Raw genomic sequence first — 20,948 nt, forward strand, 5'->3', positions numbered from 1 at the left:
GGGTCGTAGTGAAAAAAAGTCTTACTGTAGTCTATTTGGTGCCATGTTTTTCACACTTTTGTCCTTTTGTCGGTGATTTTGTTGCTTAAAATGAGCCCCAAGCGGGGCGCCTGGGTGGCACAGTCGGTTAAGCGTCCGACTTCAGCCAGGTCACGATCTCGCGGTCCGGGAGTTCGAGCCCCGCGTCAGGCTCTGGGCTGATGGCTCAGAGCCTGGAGCCTGTTTCCGATTCTGTGTCTCCCTCTCTCTCTGCCCCTCCCCCGTTCATGCTCTGTCTCTCTCTGTCCCCAAAATAAATAAACGTTGAAAAAAAAAATAAAAAAAAAAAAAAATGAGCCCCAAGCATGGTGCTGAAGTGCTATCTACTACTTCTAAGCGCAAGGAAGCTATGATGAGCCCTATGGGGAAAATATGTGGGTGGATAAACTTCCTTCAGGCATGAGTTACAGTGTCACTGGTTGTGAGTTCAATGATGTTTATGAATTACCAGTATATATTTAAAAATGTGTCTTTACGGGGCGCCTAGGTGGCTCAGTTGGTTGAGTGCCCAGCCCTCGAGGTTGATTCAGGTCAAGATCCCAGGGTCGTGGGATCAAGCCCTGTGTCAGGCTCTGTGCTGGGCTTGGAGCCTGCTTATGATTCTCTCTCTCCCTCTGCCCCTCTACCCATCTCCCCCGCTCACACTCTCCCTCTCTCTCTAAAAATAAAAATAAAATAAAATAATAAAATAAAATGGTATCTTTAAAACGAAAGACATCGAAAACAAGGTTCATACGAGGGCGCCTGGGTGGCTCAGAAGGTTAAGCATCTGAGTGTTGGTTTAGGCTCAGGTCATATTCTCAGTTTCATGGGTTCGAGCTCAGTGTTGGGTTCTATGCTGACAGCTTGGAGCCTGGAGCCTGCTTAGGATTCTGTGTCTCCCTCTCTCTCTGCCCCTCTCCCACTCATGCTCTGTCTCTCTCTCTCTCTCTCTCTCTAAAATAAATACATATTTTAAAAAATTATAAAAAACAACAATGGGAATGACGGCCTTAGTAGTCCACTCTGGGGACTTCTGGCTCTGTATGAATTCTAGCATTAGCAATACGACAATAGATCACAGGGACTGGGGTTCAGATTAGGACACCAAACCTGGTCTCAGACACTATGTTCTGGCCTGCAACGTATGCACTGCCCTCTCTGAGCACCCGTCCCTCACCTATAGAAGGCAGGTGAAAGCTAGCACATATGTAGTAGGGTGAATTAATCTCTATGAAGCCTGTAGAAAAATATCAGGCACATATGAAGTGCTGTATAAAAGTCAAGTATTAGTATCTTCTAGAATTTTGTAGATCATTTGGCAAGAATACTGACAATATTCACAGTACCTAAACCTACTCTATAAACACAAACCACTTGTGATCCAATTAAAGCAGGAATGTTCTAATGCTGTTCAGGATACGACAGCAACACACACATTCACACATCTCTACTTAACAAAAACCCACAATACGTAATTATCTCAACTCACCGAAATCTTTTTTTTTTATGTTTATTTATTTACTTTTGAGGGGGTGGAAGAAGGCAGAGAGAGAGGAAGAGAGAGAATCCCAAGCAGGGTCCGCGCTATCAGCAGAGGGCTCGAACCCACGAACCGTGAGATCACGACCCTGAGCCAAAACCAAGAGTCAGATGCGTAACCGACTGAGCCACCCAGGTGACCGCCCCCTTTATAAAAATATGTTTATTTATTTACTTTTAAGAGAGAGAGAGAGATGGAATTGTTTCTCCAGACAACGATTTCCTGACAATCTTGAAAAAGATGATTCAGATGCTTTTAACACAAATTCCAACCCTCTCGTCTTCGCACCAAAAGGGGCAGGCCATCTGCGACTCGTGTCCTTTCTCTCAAGCGCTAAATCCAATCCCACACCAAACACGGACAGCCTGACCTTGCACACGTGCAGATGCCAGTCACGTCCCACCACCCCACCGGGGCTAGCCTGGCAGCTGACAGCAGGGTGCCAAGTGCCCCCCATCCTTCCCCTCCGCTTGTTTGTTCTCAACACAGCAGGCAGTGACCTTCTCAGACATAAGCCAGATTGCATCATTTCTCCACCCAAACTCTCCAAAGGATCCCCAAGTCACCTGGGGTGAAAGGAGATTCCAATGTCCCGCCCACTGGTGCCAGCAGATCCACCGCCTGTGTCTCTGACACTGGCCCCCCCTGCCCCCACCCGCCGCACTCCAGCTGCACTGGTTTCCTTGCTGTTCCACAAATACAAGACCCTTGCTATCCCCCCACACCCTGCTCACCTCGTGACTACCCCTCCATGTGGCTCATGGTTCACATGTCACCTTCTCCATGAGGCCACCCCTTAATACTCTCTACTCCTCTCTTCTTGTCCTTCCAACGGTTCTCTGTGGATGACATCCTGTGTATTTGACTCATTTGCGTGTTTGTCCTTCTCCCCGGTAGAATGTAAGCCCCACGAGGCAGGGATTTCTGCAGGGATTTCGGCTACTTTTGTTCACTGCTGACCCTCTTGGTACAGAACAAAAGGCACTCAAATATTTGTGCAGTCTCTTACGCATCAATAATCTTTGGAAAACGGAGAGAATATTGGACAAGGCAGCGCTAAACCAAGTACAATGGCATTTAATTCTGGAAATAAAATAAATCTCTCATTTGGGGTTGTTGATGGGAACACGTTTCTATAGAAATTACAATTTTTAGGACAATGTGTTTCATCCATATTTATTTAAAAGTAAATTATTCCCGTGGATGCTGGCTGGGCTGGCTCTTAGATGGTGGCAAGGAGACTATTCAGACTTGCTTAAGCCACTAATCAAATTTCTCAGTCTCACTTTACTTGCTTTGGTTTGTTTTTGCCACGCTCTATAACATCCAATGTCTTTCCGCCCACTGTGTAGCACCTAGAACATAGTGCTTATTCAATAATGATTTGCTGAATGAATGAATAAACTGTAATTTCTTCAAAGGCAGGAACTGTGTTGAAAGTGATAATCAATAAATATTAATTAAATGCTCGGTAAATGAAGGTCACTAAGATAACTATCAGAAATAGAACTATGCATACGATGTGAGAAAAGGGAACCGCAGAACCAGGAAAATGTTAATTCGAAAACTACAGATTTGACCTCCAGCTCATACATGAAGTAAAGTCAAATTCTGTTGCTCAGTTCTGTCAAAGAAACGCAATGTCATCAGACATTGAGAGGCACGTTTTCAAAAAAATCCTGCACAACTTCTTAAAACCTTTGTTAGAGCTAAACTCACCAGAAAAAAAAAATCCCCAATCCTAATTCCAAAATAATTAAAGTGTGGTGTGAGGGTCAATGTCAGCGTCTAAGCTCTACCCGGAAACGAGCAACATGTAAATCTAGTGATTGTTATACTTAACGTTTTCATTTCCTCATAAAGAAATGTTGCAGATACTTCTTTAACAGATGTCACCAAGAGGACAAGATTTAATAGATACCGTGTGTCTAGTTGGCTAAAAATTAAGAACAGAATGGACTGTGGACTTAATGAAACAACACTTCTCAAACCATTTTAGTTAAGACTGATCTGCAAATATTAAGGCTTATGATTTCCCAGAAAAGGCAGCATAGCTTCACATGACATCTGTGCAATTTGTTTTATGAACTATGTGACCCACAACCTTAGTCTCTAATTATCTGGTAATTCCAGGAAAACAAACGATCACACACACACACACACACACACACACACACACACACATTTTTTTATCAACCAAAGTATTACATATTGTGAAATGTTACTAGTTAAACACACAGCCTTTTATATGCCATCCAATCATCAAATGGTAATAAACCACATTGCTTTACTTACTAATATAAGCAGCAGGACGATGTCAGGGTTATCACAAGCACAGGCGATGTGCATTGGTGTCCAAAAGTCTTCATCCTGGTGGTTGACATTGACCCCTCTGTCAATCAGGATCTCTGCAATGAAGGCATTATCATACCGAGCGCACTGAAAGAAAGAAGAAAAAAGGAAACATATTTCAAACAGTGATAAGGTTTATTGCAAATGTCCATGAAAATAACTCCACTGGCAATCTAGAGGTTGAGAGATGGGGCTAAATGGAGAAAGAATGTATTCATGTTCTCCAGCTCACGTAAGGGGCACGTGGAAGGCTCAAGGGGAAATTACATCCATACACAGTAGAAAGAAAAATAAGAAAATAAGGACAGACATTAGGAAGGGGGGGAGATTTTCACTATTTGGGTCCTCTTCTCGTGTGTGTGTGTGTGTGTGTGTGTGTGTGTGTGTGTGTGTGTGAACAAACTTTATTATTTTTTATATGAAATTTATTGTCAAATTGGCTTCCATATAACACCCAGTGCTCATCCCAACAGATGCCCTCCTCGATGCCCATCACCCACCTTCCCTTCTCTCCCACCCCCCATCAACCCTGAGTTTGTTCTCACTTTTTAAGATTCTCTTGTGTTTTGGTTCCCTCCCTCTTTAACCTTTTCTTTTCCTTCCCCTCCCCCCATGGTCTTCTGGTAAGTTTCTCAGGATCCACATAAGAGTGAAAACATATGGTATCTGTCTTTCTCTGTATGACTTATTTCACTTAACATAACACTCTCTAGTTCCATCCACATTGCTACAAAAGGCCATATTTCATTCTTTCTCTTACCATGTAGTATTCCATTGTGTATATAAACCACATCTTCTTTATCCATTCGTCAGTTGATGGACATTTAGGCTCTTTCCATAATTTGGCTATTGAAAGTGCTGCTATAAACATTGGGGTACAAGTGCCCCTATGCATCAGCACTCCTGTATCCCTTGGGTAAATTCCTAGCAGTGCCATTCATCTGTAGATAAGATTATCAGAAAATCTTGGACAATTTACCATAATTATCTTTCTGAAATACACATTTCATCACATGATGTTTCTGCTTTAAAATGTACAGAGTTTGTCACTGACCAAAGAATAAAGCTTCACTACTGCACTGAATCCAAGGCAGACATGACCCTTCACGGTCCTTCCGAATTCATCCCCCATCATACTCAAATGCAACCCTCACACTAGTTGCATAGCACAACTAAAAACTCCACAGTGCCAACTTGTAACAGCGAACTATTATAATTTCGAAATCTTCTAACATAAATTTTAATCACTGTATAATACTGTGCTTTTTGGAAATTTCATAGACTACTAAATGAAACTCTCCAGGAAATTGTTTTGCTTCTTTTATTTACTATTTATAGGTAAAACTCATAAAAATATGCTGGTCAGTGCTGGCTTCACGGGTGCACGATCTCTGCAGTCATGCGTAGATGGGTCCTGGACTGGGTTTAATGCTCTGTGGCCATCATGAATTTCCCATAATTTTTGAAGAGTCCCACATATTCATTTTGCCCTGGACCTTATGAATTATCTGGTCTACAGAAGTCTGATTTTTTATATTTGTATCTAAAAGGCTACATTAATATCAAATGCATATTAGTTAATTAGTTTAAAAACGGACCTAAGCCAATAAATCAGCTAAATATCTATTAGCAAAATTTATGGGTTGAAAGATATATGCTTTTTATAAGATTTTGATGCATAAAATAAGTTTCCGTCCCAAAAGAAACAGTAGCCATACCACCACCAGAAGTATTGCCATGTCAAGTTACCAACCTATTCACTGGATAGTAGAATTTTAAAAAACCACAGGAGCACTTCCCTTATGAGTAACAGGGACCGGATTTACATTCCTGCCTGAATCAGCTGAAACAAAAACAAAACCACTCAGAAAAAATATGACTTCTGAGAGCTGGGAAGAAAGGAGGCGGTCACATTGTTGCTGTCGCTCCAGCTCACAGCCTTGAAGGCATTCCCAAGCTGCAGCACAGAAAGAATCTGTGTCACCCAGGGCCACTCAAGAGGAGACTGAACCAAAAGTCTAGAGACCGAGCTGGCCAGTGCACACAGGACAGAGTCACAGAGAGGACAGAGATGCAGAGAGAACTTCAAAGATCTACAGAAGGCCCCCTCAAGTACACAGAAGAGTTCTGATCAGTGCCTGCACCCCAGGAAATGACACAAGGTCCGGGACAGAACCCCCTGAAAAGGGAGAGGAGTCAGAGTTCATGCAATGCCATAAATAGTGTCTGTTTCAGCAGCCAGAATGGAAACCTAACTGAAGGTGGCCTTGGGTGGAGCACACACATGTCTTGCTTCAGTGCAGGTGTAGAAGGGGAGATACGAGCCCTGGGCTGGATGCCACTCTATTCCCACCAAGAAGTATTAAATTCAAGTTCTGAAAGGATCACACTGTTTCCAAATAACTCCAATGCCCCCCCCCCAAACAGAGCTCAAGATTATTTACAGAAATACAAAAATATTCAGTAACTAACAAGGCAAAATTCACTATGTCCAACATCCAAGAAGAAATGACCAGATATATAAGAAAGCAGGCAAATAAGACCCACAAGGAGGAGAAAGAATGATCAATGGGGAACCAGCTCAGAAGTGATACACCTAACAAAGGACCAAATCTGTGTGTTAAACTGTTACGATAAGCCACATTCTGTATGTTCAAAACACTGGGAAACCTTTGAACACAGTAAGTAGAGACATGGAAGATAGCAGTAAGACTCAAATTTTACTCCTGGAGATGAGAACTACCATGCCTGAGATAAAAACTATACCAATGAATGGAACCAACAATGAACAAGATGTTGTGGAAGACAAGACTGGTGAACCAGTAACGTAGATTCCACAAAGGGCGTGCGAGCAAAAAAATGACTTTAAATAAGTGAACAGAGCATTGGTGAGCTGTGGGACATCTCCAGACAGTAACCACACAGATTGAAATGGGGACTACGTGGATTGATTTATGTTTTTTCCTTAGTATTTAATTCTCATTAAAATTAGTAATTAGAAGATAGCCCAATTGTTAACTGATATTTCAAAGAAAGAAAGAAAGAACGAAAGAAGAAGGAAGGAAGGAAGAAAGAAAGGAAGAAAGAAAGAAAGGAAGGGAGAGAGAGAGAAAGGAAGGAAGAAAGAAAGAGGAAGGAAGGAAGGAAGGAAGGAAGGAAGGAAGGAAGGAAGGAGAAAGAAAGAAAGAAAGAAAGAAAGAAAGAAAGAAAGAAAGAAAGAGGAAGGAAGGAAGGAAGGAAGGAAGGAAGGAAGGAAGGAAGGAAGGAAGGAAGAGAGAGAAAGGAAGGAAGGAAGGAAGGAAGAGGAAGGAAGGAAGGAAGGAAGGAAGGAAGGAAGGAAGGAAGGAAGAGAGGGGAAGGAAGGAAGGAAAAGAGAGAGAGGAAGGAAGGAAGGAAGGAAGGAAGGAAGGAAGGAAGGAAGGAAGGAAGGAAGGAATAAAGAAGTATGAACTGTGGTTCACAAGCATAATACAGTCATGGAAAACATTCATATTTCCCTCCTTGAGACCTGGAGGTCTCAAGAACATAGTCAATGTAATGCAAAATCATGGCACACGTCCCATAGAAAGGAAGATAGAAGCAGGCATCAGTATTGGGATGTGTGGACGCATGTGGGGCAATGGCGGATGTGAAATCTGAGGGATTAGTTTCAGGTCTGAACCAAGATCTCTGCACATGTGATGTACTGTGTCGTGTGTAACCGTAATGAAGACGGTATGAATCGTGGCCCCACCAACAGTGGCTGCAGGTTTGGATACGATGACTAATAAGATACGGATCAGAGTATAAACGCTCAATAAATAGGTTTTAGAATTGGGGCCTGGATCCAATTTATTTTAGGAAATTCACATGCAGGTAATTCCTGTTCTGTTCTCTTTATCATTTTGATAACTCACTGCATAATCAACGGTGATGTGACTCCTCCTTCCATGTGTCTGTCAAGATATCCTCATCCTGCACCTCGGGAATCCGCATTTACAATTCAGAGATACCTACAGTTTGCCTTTGCGGTGTCTTTCACCAAAAAAAAGACTTAATTAGATACAGTGCTGAAAATGGTATCAGCCTCTCTCAAGTAAGGTAATTTTTAGATCCACATTTCCACGGATCATGAATAATAATTTGACAGCAATAAATACCTTCTAATCACACTTATCTGAAAAGATTATGATCGTTGAACATTCCTGTTACAATGTTCTTACAACATTATCGTTAGATAGTAAAGCTAATTCTCACTAGAAAGAATTTTCTTCAAGCAAATCTTCCTCCCAGTTCAGGCTCCTTTCATCACTTCAACCAGTTTCTGGCAACAGCTTACAGCACCAAGAAGGTGGCTGAACAGCCACTCTGTCACCTTCAGAGAGCTCTGACAGCACCAGTCCACCTTGACTGCCTGGAACCAAGTCTCCAGCTCCTCCTGTCCCCTTCCCCTGCCTCTCTAAGGTCCAGGCAGGACTGGCTGCATAATTTGTGGGACCCAGTGCAAAAGGGAACAGTGAGGCCCCTTATTCAAAAATGGCTAAGAATTTCAAGATGGTGACAGCACAACATGAAACCAAGCACGGGCCCTGCGGAGCACAGACTCCCATGTGACTGAGCGGACCGTGTGCCCGTGAAGCCCTCACTGAACTGCCCAACCTCTCAACCAACCTGCCCCCAACCAGGTCCCTCAAGTCCACACACTGCACTGCCTTCCAGCCAACTTCTGGTTCATTCCCTCACCTGGAAATGTCCACAGAACCTCAGTGGAAATCAATCTCTCTGGAAACACCGTCTCTCCTGCAGCCTTCTTCAGTGTAGAGAAACTTTTCTCCTATCAGGCCCTGAAAAGGGTTGGCCATTTTCTGAGCTTATTGATTTTTTTTTTTTAAGTAAACTTTACGCCCAACATGGGGCTTGAACTCATGACCTGAGATCAAGAATCGCACGCTCCACTGACTAAACCAGTCAGGCGCCCCTTAGCTTATTGATTCTTTTAGAATCATTGTCTGTTCACCTTAAAGTGCTTCTTTCTAAGATTCACTCTATCCTTACATACTACCCCTCTTCTCCCAACCGGGTCACTCTCCTCTTTCATCAAAGTTAGGGACTGAGATCACAGTCGTCCCCATGGTCTGAGGACATCAGCAACACTGGGTTACCCCCCTCTCTGAAAGCGTGAAGTGCCTTGACTCCAGGACCCCACAAACCTCCACCACGTTTTACTGGAGTTACCTCCCCCTGGTTTACCGCCACCAAGACTGGCTCCACACTAAGTCGTAAGTCCTAACATCACAGCCTGTGACGACAAAAACATGGTGTTCTACCTCCTAAAGCATACTTAGAGAGCAACAAGGCAAATAAGTCTTCCTCCAAGACTGTTTATTGAGTTGGCCAGGATTAGTGACAGGGAACACTCTCCACACCAAGTCAGCAGTCCACAGCTTCTCGGTGACGCATGCTTCCACTCTTTGGAACTGTTTCTAAACAACGGTAACATTTCGCAAGGTTCAAACCCCATAAAACACGTATTCCTGATTCCACTGAAAAGACCCGAGAAATCATAGAAACCAAATAAACAAATACAAACAATTTTAAACTTAAGATGTTCTGCCTTCTCCCCACATCTTGTCATAAGAGATATCTTATGTATTTTAGTCCTTCTGGTTAGCTAAGGAGTATGTCTTGAACAACCCTGAAATCTATCACTCAGAAAATCGAAAGATTTCTCCAAACACTGAATTCACATATTCATCGTGCATACATGCAAGTTATCACTTGCAAGTTTTTGGCTGTTTTTTTTTTTTTTTTTTAACATGAGTTGGATATACTGTGATATTAGCTTTCTCATTCTCGATGTCTATACATTTTCAGCACACACTTCCCTTTTTACTTCGCAGTGTTCGCTGGGGCAGAGGAGACAAGCAAAAAGTTACCGGGACAACATCTAATTTGATCCAGATATCAGTTATTGAGTGGATATCATGTGCTAAGCACAAGTCTACTATTAAACAAAAAAATTATGTCTGAACTCTCTGGAAGGGGTGGGGGAGGGGAAGCAATATGATTTATACAATCAATTTGTTTTCATCATTGCCCATTTTTCCTGTCTTATCTGTATGAGTTCTCAGCGATTCAAAACATTTCTACAACCAGACACAGATGGACAGAGACAGGGACACACACGTATAGAGATTTCTATCAGTAGCAAAATGAATTTGAATCTGTTGCAATTTTTAAAGTTTTTGAAATCTCTCTAGAACTTCCATATGGCCCTTTGTACTGAATACCAATCCCACCGGCCAGCCTTTCCAGCCAGTGCCTGGATCTGCACAAAATCACTTCGACTTATCTGCCACCATCTCACATTGAGGAACTGCACTCATTACATGCTCTTGACCATACCTCTCATCATTTTTGCTTTTCACGTGCAGATGGTCTCGTACTTACCATGGTTCAACTTAATGATATTTAGACGTTACGAAGGTGTGAAAGAATTTTGAATTTGGATCATGTCCAGGGCTGGCGACACGCAGTTCACCCTCTCGTGATGCTGGGGCAGCAGACGCAGCCCCCACGCAGCCACGCCATCGTGAGCAGAGACAACCGAGATGCTGACAACCATTCTGAACCCAGGTAACCATTCTGTGCGTGTAGTTTTCAGTAGAGAATTCAATAAATTACAGGAGGTAGTCAACATTTTATTAGGAAATGAGCTTTGCGTTCAATGATTTTTGCCCAACTGTAGGCTAATGTCCATGTTCTGAGCACATTTAAGGCAGGCTAGACTCAGCTATAATGTTCGGTAGGTTAGACGTATCAAATGCATTTTGACTTAATGATATTTTCAACTTCCGTGGTTTATCCAGACATAACCCCACCGTAAGTCAAAGAAGATCTGTATCTTCTCCCTGGTAAATACTTGTACTGCAGATTACCTTGCCATACAGAAATGACCCAGAACATCTAAAGTTGAATTATGGTTATTATTATTGCCACACATATCTTCCAGCCAATTGAACCAAACTCTAATTATAAAACCGGCTATTTCTAAAGAGATACAGATGTACCATTGATGCATTTCCAGAAAATTTTAAATCCTAATCAAACTTTTATCCTTTTAAACGAATGTAAACTCTGCCCCTTCGGCTGCAATATTGGTTTGCTTCACTTTGGATCACCAAGATTTTGTTAGGCAACACTCTATTCCAGGTACTGTGCTTGGAAATGTACATGTAATGTTTAATGACATAGTAACTACACTTGTTTAATGTAATTTAATTAAACATGTAATGTTTAATAACATAGTACCAGACAACCCACTTAAATGAGATTGAGGGTGTTCAGAGCATCCTATAGAGTCACGGTGTGGGCTACCAACAGCCTGAATAGAACTGGAATAGTACTCCAATATGGGGTACTCAGCACAGGATCTGAGTCTTGAAGGATTGTGGGGGGAGGTGGGCTGAGACATTAATCATAATCGATTAATTATTCACTGAACATCTACCATACGCCCAGGGTGGTGCCATGCCAGAGTTGGTCTATGAACTAGATACTGTCCCCAGTCAATAGCCAAATTCAAGAGGGTAATGCAGTCAAAAGAGAAGTATGATGGGGAAGTCCAGTGAGCTGTGGGGCCATCTCAGAGAAGCACCCCAAAGTAGGAAACAGCATGAACAATCTGGAGGAGGAATGAAAATAGCTCTTTGGGGAATTACACATCATTTGGCATGGAAGGCCTTTCTGAGCAGGAGAGTTTCAAGCTGATACCTCAGGGAAAACCTTTCTGGGTGCAACATCCAAGTTCCAGTTGGGAAGGCTCTGTCCCAGTGCTCTCCATGCTGGTTGGCTGGGATTTTTCTCAGAGGGGTTCACAGATCAAAGACATCTGTAAAGAATTCCTCACCCATCTGCCTTCACCCTGTCATGAAAGATTCTGATTCATTATAAAGTGGGTTCTATTATTGCAGAAACAAAACAAAACAACAAAACAAAAACCTCGCTGGTAACTTTACTACCGAATTTTTTAGAATTTTTGAATGAACCAGTCCTGTGTGGTACATTTGCTCAAAAATGAAAACTCACTCCCTTCGGTTTCTGGTGACCTTCTGAGAAATGCCACAATGTGCACTTTTACCCCCTAAGCCATGCACGCAGGCAATCCAAATAAAAATATACCCACGGTATAGATCAAGGTTAAGATTTTCAGTCAAGATGCAGATGGATATTCTATTAATGATAAAAAATGCTGGACTCAGACTTTCCAGTTATGGATAACATGATTCTCACAGACAAAAGAAATGTTGGATTTTACCATGCAAAGATGGGCCACACATTTGACTTTTGGGGCACCCGGGTGGCTCAGCCGGTTAAACATCCGACTTTGGCTCAGGTCATGATTTCACTGCTCATGAGTTCAAGCCCCGCGTCGGGCTCTGTACTGACAGCTCAGAGCCTGGAGCCTGCTTCGGATTCTGTGTCTCCCTCTCTCTGCCCCTCCCCTGCTCACGCTCAGTCTCTCTCTGTCTCTCAAAAATAAGTAAAACATTAAAAAAAAATTGAATTAATTACATCCTTGGAAAAATTTAAAGGAGTCATGGTTTCCAGGCAACAGAAACTCTACTTCTAGCACTTTCTAGCATCGTCCTCAGACTGCAGAATGGTTGGGCTCTCCTCCTCAATGACATGATCACTTGGGTCCATCTTGCTCATTCAATCGCCTCTGCTTCCTGGTGTACCATCCTGTATCAACATCCCCTGTTCCCCATCACCCAAGAAACTCCCAGGGACAGTCCCTGGAGAGGGCACATTTTCTTCTGCTATGATTCATTTCTTGCCAGCACTCGGCCTTACAGCTTTCCCCTTATACCTTCCAGGAAAGCAAAGGAGGGTAGAGTAACCTGGTGGATGCCCAGACGCTCCGGAGTGGGTGGGCAGGGAAAGTGTAGACAACTTCCACATATCTATCCACCATGTTTGCTCTTTAATACCTAAATCAGTTTTAAAATAAAATCTTTCGGGGCACCTGGGTGGCGCAGTCGGTTAAGCGTCCGACTTCAGCCAGGTCACGATCTCGCGGTCCGGGAGTTCGAGCCCCGCGTCAGGCTCTGGGCTGATGGCTCAGAGCCTGGAGCCTGTTTCCGATTCTGTGTCTCCCTCTCTCTCTGCCCCTTCCCCGTTCATGCTCTGTCTCTCTCTGTCCCAAAAATAAATAAACATTGAAAAAAAATTAAAATAAAATCTTTCTTGGGGCGCCTGGGTGTCTCAGCTGGTTAAGCGTCTGACTGGAATTTGGCTCAGGTCACAATCTCAAGGTTCGTGAGATCGAGCCCTGCACCGGGCTCTGTGCTAACAGTGCGGAGCCTGCCTGAAATTCTCTCTCTCCCTCTCTCTCTCTGCACCACCCTCTCAAAATAAGTAAATAAACTTTAAAATAAAATGAAATCTTTCTTTAGACGTTTCCTCCACAGTCCTAATACACACATCACAACAAATACTCTGAGCACAAGAGCCCAGATAATATGCCCATTTCACAGATGGGAAAAATGAGTCTCCGTGAGCTTCAGCATGTCCTCAAATTTAATGAAAGGAATAAGTGTACATGAAGTTACATATGAGAGGAAAAGACCAACAACAGCTGGCCTGTGACTCTTTTCAAAATACACTATTTTCTCCTCAATTTAAAAGATACTAAAATGTTGAAAAGCTGTTACTGTGGTTATTTTCTAATTACTACTGCTTCTCCCAGCTCCTGAAGCTTGAAAGACGTGTATAGTGAAGCCCAATGAACAGCCAATTCAGACACCAGACTTTCTCGTAAGAGCAGGAAGTGATTAAAATTTAAGCTTCTAGGGGCGCCTGGGTGGTGCAGTCGGTTAAGCGTCCGACTTCAGCCAGGTCACGATCTCGCGGTCCGGGAGTTCGAGCCCCGCGTCGGGCTCTGGGCTGATGGCTCAGAGCCTGGAGCCTGTTTCCGATTCTGTGTCTCCCTCTCTCTCTGCCCCTCCCCCGTTCATGCTCTGTCTCTCTCTGTCCCAAAAATAAATAAACGTTGAAAAAAAAAATTTAAAAAAAAAAAAAATTTAAGCTTCTAATAAAAACGCAGCCGTAACCACTTTGATTAATTTCTTCTATTATGTGAAAGATACATGCTGATTATTGTAAATGATCGAGCAATATGTAAAAAGACAGAGTAAAAATGAAAAGACTTTGTCTCCTTTCCCCAATCTGAGTCACTGTTAAAAATTTTTCTCTAGCCATCAAGATTTTCTCTGCTTTTGAAAAAGTTTCTCTTTCCCTCGTCTCATCTATCTACCTGACTGTACTAAATACACTACACTCTAACCTACTTTTGGTATTTACCAATATGTCATGAACAGATTTCCGTATCTGCTGTGGCTCAGTATTTTTGATAGCTACCTGATGTCCACCATGCAAAGACCTGTCTTTATGTCAAACTAGAATCCACCAGGTCAAAGAAAGTATTGCCCATTTCTAACATATTTCACTTAAGCTTCACTGGGGTCTGCTGCTGTCACATTAAAAGAATTTGGATTTCATACCCCATTCAAGAGGGTTTGGTTACCATCACGAGCTCCTTCTCAAGAGCTCATTTATTAGCGGTCAGAACATAAAACCCTGGACAGTATTTTAGCAAAACCTATGTGATTCTGTTTCCGAATCCATAAATATCATAATTTATTTTTTTAAGTTTATTCATTTATTTTGAGTGAGAGAGAATATGAGCAGGGGAGGGGCAGAGAGAGAGGGAGAGAGAGAATCCCAAGCAGACTCTGAACCATCAGCACAGAGACCAATGTGGGAGTCGAATTCACAAACTCTGAGACCATGACCCTGAGCCGAAATCAGGAGTCAGACGTTTAAGCGACTGAGCCGCTCAGGAGTTAAATCTGAGTTTTCGTCTATTTGCCCTCCCAAGACTAAATGCCTGGGGTGCAGATACAGTTACCTGCTGTCAATATTTCCCCCCTGTCTCTCACAGGAGTTGACACCTGCCATATGTTTGATACGTGAATTATTTAATGAAGGGCAGGTAAACAAGCTAATGGGAGGCATTGGTGGAAAGTGTGAAAATTAGATAAAACTAAAGATTTTATATGATAAAATACACTAAAACCTTCTTCGCAAATATTTACCTGTAATCCAATGGCATTTGTTCATCTCCAACATCAAAATTCTCCTGGCACTTCTGAGAGAAATGTACCGAAATCTACACTTGGAATGAGTTCACTCAGCGTTAACTAAGTTAAACGAACAAAACTCCGGAAATCTCAACAATCTCCGCAGCTTATTCTCGGTGGCCCACACAAACATATGCTGCCTTTTTTTCCCCAAAGACGTTGATCTGAGCATCTATAATTAGAGCTTCGGTGCTGATAACACATCAGGCTTCCTAACGCAGGATGCCCCCAAGGTGGGGCAAACAGCAGACAGGCTCAGTTGACATTTCAGATGCCTAAATTGCCTTTTTCAATACCTACGGCATGTTGAAACCCTCTAATTTTCTCCCTCTGGCAACCTGCAATTTTTCATTTGCTTTTATTTACTCGGGAACCCCAGCAAAAGGGGACTCAGCACCATGCCCGTAGCCGGTTAGCTGTCACCGGGCTTTCTCATGCGCACTCCTCCTGCGCCTGCCCTTTATCTGAGGCTCGCAGCCCTGCCTCACGGTAGAGAAACGCTACATACGTGCACTGAGTGCGAAGTTGATGCAGCGTTTCCCTCTATCTTATCGCTTTAATCCTCTCCTTTCTTTTTTTCCTTCTGATTCCACCATTTCTAAATCTTTATACTCTGTGACCTGGGCCTCAAATAACTAACTTCATATTAGCCAAAGAGATCCTCACGTCCTTGGAGCCCAGGCATGCATGCATGCGTGCATTCGTTCATTCATGGATAATGGATTGAGTATTTCCTATACATCACACGCCAAGGACATGAAAGTGTCTAAGACAGTCACAGGTTTTGAAAATGCAGGCTAGCAGAGAGAAAAGGCATATCATCCATTAATGAGAACCCATCGTGACAAGATCGCTAGGAGCCAGGACGGTGCGCTAGGAGATCTTCGATAAAAGGGTAATTAAGTCTGATCAGGAGGGTGGACAAAGATGTCAGAATGTTCTCCCCAGGCAGGCGTGGCCTCCTTATCTTTCTCTTTCACTGTTTTCTGCTTACCCGTATTCTGGGTCTTCTCCAATTGGTGTTTGTTTTTTCTCTCTCCCTCAGAAAACTAAACTCCATATGGGCACAGAATGTGTTCTGAACCTTCACACCCCTAATACCTATCACAGCATCAGTTATTAATTAAGTAGTTAACGCATCAACTTTCCTACTCAACAAACCTGCTGAGCGTCCTCTGCGTGCTGGGCACCCCCCAGGCCCGGCAGATAAAATAGGCTGAGGAGAATATGCCCAGTGCCTGCTCTCAGGGAGCACACAGTCTAATAAACAGAACATAATCGTCGCGTCCGTAGTCTGTTTGGTGGCACCAGAAAGAAACCAGCAGCCAGCTGAAAGTCAAGTTGGTCGTGGAGTCATGACACCAGGCTGTTACATCCTCCAGGGCAAGCCAGGGGAGCCTGTTGTGTTAGAGGACTTCTGAATAGAGACCCAAGCAAATGAAGGCATGGGCTGCGTGGACACCTGCGGAGCAATGTTCCAGGTGGAAAGGACTGGGGCGGGGAGCACCTGTGAACATGGTGGGCACAGCAAGGAGCCACGAGAACAAGAGGGGAGTAGCTGGGGCGGGGCCACAGCGGAGCAGGTCACGGGATGGCTCTATGTAGGACTTTGGGTTTTTCTTGGAACGGGAAGGAAAGCGTCTGGGATATTCGGATGGATGAGTGACGCTGATTGGGCTTCTGTGTGGGAACGGACTTCAGGGTAGGCGAGGAGGGTTGGGGAGAGGAGAGATGATGCTCCCTACCCAGGGAAGGGATGATGGTTTAAGAGAGGGTGGCCATGGTCCGGGGGAAGGGAGACAATGGCATCTGGCTGTGTGTCAGATGTCCAGAAAGCAACCGCTGATTTGCCGAAGGCTAGGATGCACTTTCATGGGCTCGTTACCCTCAAGTGCATAACATATATAAAGAAGTGGCTATTTCTTTCTCTCTCTCACAAAGACACACACTCAGTAATAATGCATTCTTGGCAATATTAACAATGCATTGATGTGATTTGTTCGCAGAACAGGTCTTCCAGCACTCGGATTAGAATAACGGTGTGTTCTCTGAAAACTTAAACCAACAGCTTGCAGGTGTCATTGGAAAACACATGACAAGAATGTTGTATTTGTCCTCAGAGGCCAGAGGGGAAGCTCTGTACTGTCTGCTACTATGTGACCCTGGCCAGAGTGTTTCATTCTCCTGTTTTCTCATTTCAACTAGGAAGGTAATAGAGGCATATTCCCAACCACACTGAGAATGAAAAATTAATTCATATGAAAATGCATCATAAATAATACAATATAATGTATATGTTGATCAATATCTAACATATCAGAGGCACGTCATGGCTTAAAAGTTATTTTTGTATCTATTTGATCATCACGATGCACGCAGCGGTAGGTACACATCACAACAAATACTCTGAGCACAAGAGCCCAGATAATATGCCCATTTCACAGATGGGAAAAATGAGTCTCCGTGACGTCGGCATCTCCTCAAATTTAATAAAAGGAGTAAGTGTACATGCAGTTACATAGGAGAGGAAAAGACCAGAAGCATCTGGCCTGGGATCTAACCCTCTCCCGATCATCTTTTGATGGGGGACATAGAGACAGGGGTAGACACTCCCAAGGAAAGAGCGTAGAGCCTGGCCTGGTCTCTTTTGAACATGCTGATCACTGCACCTCCTGGTAGAGAGATAATCGTATCGGCCAAGGGGAGGATGCTTGTCTACAGAAAGCTGTTAGCAGCACCTCCCTGGCCTAGGATTATCATCACCATCAGACCCGGGACCCAGGGATTAATGAGGCAGGGCCCCACAGAAACATCACGCAAGCCACGTAATGATCTGAGTGTAAAATGGAGAGATTTCAAGACCAAAACACTGCAGAGAAGGAAAAAGTAATCTAGACATCTGTCTCAACCAACGCTGGAGAGAAACAGTTTACATTTCTTCTACAGACTGTCACCTATCAACAGTCTGAGTTATTTTTCCATGCTGCTGAGTGCATAAGAGGGTTGTCTGTATCCCAGATATCCTGAGTCTTCTGTGGGTACAAGTTTCTCTTCTATGCACCGGTTCTCAACCTAGGCTGTAAATTAGAATCAGCCGGGGGAGCTCAGAATGGCTACATCCCAGAAAAATTAAGTCAGAATCTCCAGGCATGGGGCTACGGTTGGGAGGCGGGAGTCGGTCTTTTACAGCTCCCGGGTGATTCTAACGTGCAGTCAAGGCTGAGAACCCGTGCCGAGTCCTGAAGCTTCCGGCTGTTTGATGTATCGCCTTCTTTCACATAGTTCACAGTACCGGGAAGAAACACAGCTGAACTCTGACCTTGGTAGATGATCCTAAGTGAGGTTTTTCACATTATGTCAATTTTGATATTTTCCAAAATGAAGTCTTGAAGACCAGTAAATTGAAACCTTTCACTTAATTTTCACCTGAATCAGTAACAATTTCTTGCACAGGAACCTAATATTCTTGTGTTCGTGCAATTATTTATTTGTTGATTGACTTATTCACTGCTTGGTCCCCCAAAGAATGTAGGTAAGCTTTATTCACATTTATGTGAACCTGGTCACCAGCAGAGTATCGAGAAAGTTCACGGCAGCAATAAAAGCAACTTGTAGAAGCAAGAGAATGATTGCCTAGGAGTCTCCAATGGATACAATACCATCTACTTTTTCTACAGCATCTTCTTGAGGGCAGGAGTTCTGACTCCATGTATCAAAGACTAATTACAAACGTCAGTGCAGAAGTAAACACTGCAGGTCAATATCTGAGCCTGATCATTTGGAAACATCATGTGTTGACCAGCCTCTGGCACGTGTACATTTGGCAACTGAGTTTGGAACCCAGGACTGATTCTCCCCCCTGCATCCCCCCAGGCCTGCCCAGGCCATACGGTTCTCACCAGATGGAGCAGGGACCCTCCTGAGGAAACGGGGGTGTGCGGATCCGCGCCCTCCTTCAGGAGCCGGAGCGCTGCAGGACGGAAAGAGGAGAAGGCGGTTAGAGCACGTCTTTTATCCACCCCGTGAATACAAAACCTGTAGCGGTTCATTCAGCTCTAAACTGCAAACAGCCACAAAAGCGAAAGACACATTGATCGCCATCTGACCTCAACTCCGTGTATGTAGGGCTGAGGGCATCTATCTGCACATTCAAACTTAATCCTCTATTTGTCCGTATAATTTCCTATCACAGCTGTGCAAATTATTCAGAAAAAGGAACACTTTAAAAAAAAATCGTATTTACTTCAATTCAAGTTAGTCAACATACAGAGTAGTCTTGGTTTCAGGAGCAGAACCCCGTGATTCATCACTTCCATACGACACCCAGGGCTCATGCCAACAGGTGCCCTCCTCAGGGCCCATCACCCATCTAGCCCACCCCCCCCACCCCTTCCAGCAACCCTCAGTTTGTTCTCTGTGTTTAAGAGTCTCTTATGGTTTGCCTCCTTCTCTGTTTTTATCTTATTTTTTCCTTTCCTTCCCTTCCCCTACATTCATCTGTCGTGTTGCTTAAATTCCACATATGAGTGAAATCACGTGATATTTATCTTTCTCTGACTGACATTTCATTCAGCACAATACATTCGAGTTCCATCCATGTTGTTGCAAATGGCAAGATTTCATTCTTTTCGATCGCCGAGTAATAATACTCCATTGCATATATATATACCACATCTTCTTTACGTATTCACCAGGGGATGGACATCTGGGCTCTTTCCGTACTTTGGCTATTGTTGATAGTGCTGCTATGAACATTGGGGTACATGTGCCTCTTTGAATCAACACTCCTGTATCCTTTGGATAAATACCTAGTAGTGCAACTGCTGGGTCATACGGTAGTTCTATTTTTAATTTTTTGAGGAACCTCCATACTGTTTTCCAGAAAGAGGAAAACACTTTTGCATTTTATTGTTTCAAAGTGTCCAGTCTGGATACCCTCTGTAGGGCCAAATAATAAAAAGAAATTACTTCACTAGGCTCATGTAGGCACTGGTTCAGTTAACTTTATTTTTTAATCTCGTTAGGACACACTGGTTTAAAACAAAGTTCATACTTTGCATGTTAAACCTCCTTTCATGTGACAGTAGTCTACCCATCATTCCAAGAAGCACTATGGGACAAGGCCATTTCTATCTAAATTACTAATGCCGGGGGTGCCTGGGTGGCTCAGTCAGTTAAGCGTCCGGCTTCGGCTCAGGACATGATCTTGTGGTCTGTGGGTTCGAGCCCCACGTCGGGCTCTGTGCTGACAGCTCGGAGCCTGGAGCCTGCTTTGGATTCTGTGTCTCCCTCTCTCTCTGCCTCTCCCCTGCTCGCACTCTGTCTGTCTCTCTCTCTCTCTCAAAAATAAAACATTAAAAAAATTAAAAAAGAATAATGCCAAATAGGTCAAAACATATACCAATTATCACACTAAATGCACAGTTGGAAGGTGACCTGTGTTTCCATTTAACAGCAAAGGTGAATTCATTAGTACAAGGAACGCCCCGGGGAATAAGGAGACCTCTGCTTTTTCCACTGGCTCCAGGGCCAGCCTCGCAGAAAGGTTCATCAGCTCCCCAAAGCACTCTCCTGGTTTCCACAGTTAACAGCAGTATCACAGTCTCAATAAAAAGCCATTAGTGCATTTTCCACAAAAACTATAATTAAAGCAACAGTGACTCTTTTTTTCTATTGTAACATAGAACTGAATGAAATGGCTCAGATTCAAACTCGTGCCTCACTGAACACACTCTCTTTCCATGAAGGTTCTTGGCAGTCTGGAGTGCTACCTGCATGTACCTTCTTTGCTATGGCACCCCAATTCTTTTATGTGCTTCAATCCCCAGTGTGTCCCCATCTTCCCCAAAGCT

The 20,948-nt window shown here is 43.5% G+C and overlaps 1 protein-coding gene across 2 annotated transcripts in view; it reads right to left on the bottom strand.

Moving 5' to 3' along the window:
* MYO16 (myosin XVI) overlaps positions 1–20,948 on the bottom strand; it is a 620,603-nt gene that overhangs the window by 405,475 nt on the left and 194,180 nt on the right. For both annotated transcript variants that reach the window (XM_086708430.1, XM_086708429.1), the window contains exons 3-4: positions 18,996–19,066; positions 3,857–4,000 (exon numbers count right to left, since the gene is read on the bottom strand). In XM_086708430.1, the coding sequence (XP_086564556.1) occupies positions 3,857–4,000; positions 18,996–19,066 (215 nt within the window). The remainder of the gene's footprint in view (positions 1–3,856; positions 4,001–18,995; positions 19,067–20,948) is intronic.

The sequence above is a fragment of the Puma concolor genome, chromosome A1, assembly GCF_028749965.1.
Source record: "Puma concolor isolate L17-30 chromosome A1, mPumCon1.1.hap2, whole genome shotgun sequence".
In the NCBI taxonomy this organism is placed as follows: Eukaryota; Metazoa; Chordata; class Mammalia; order Carnivora; family Felidae; genus Puma; species Puma concolor.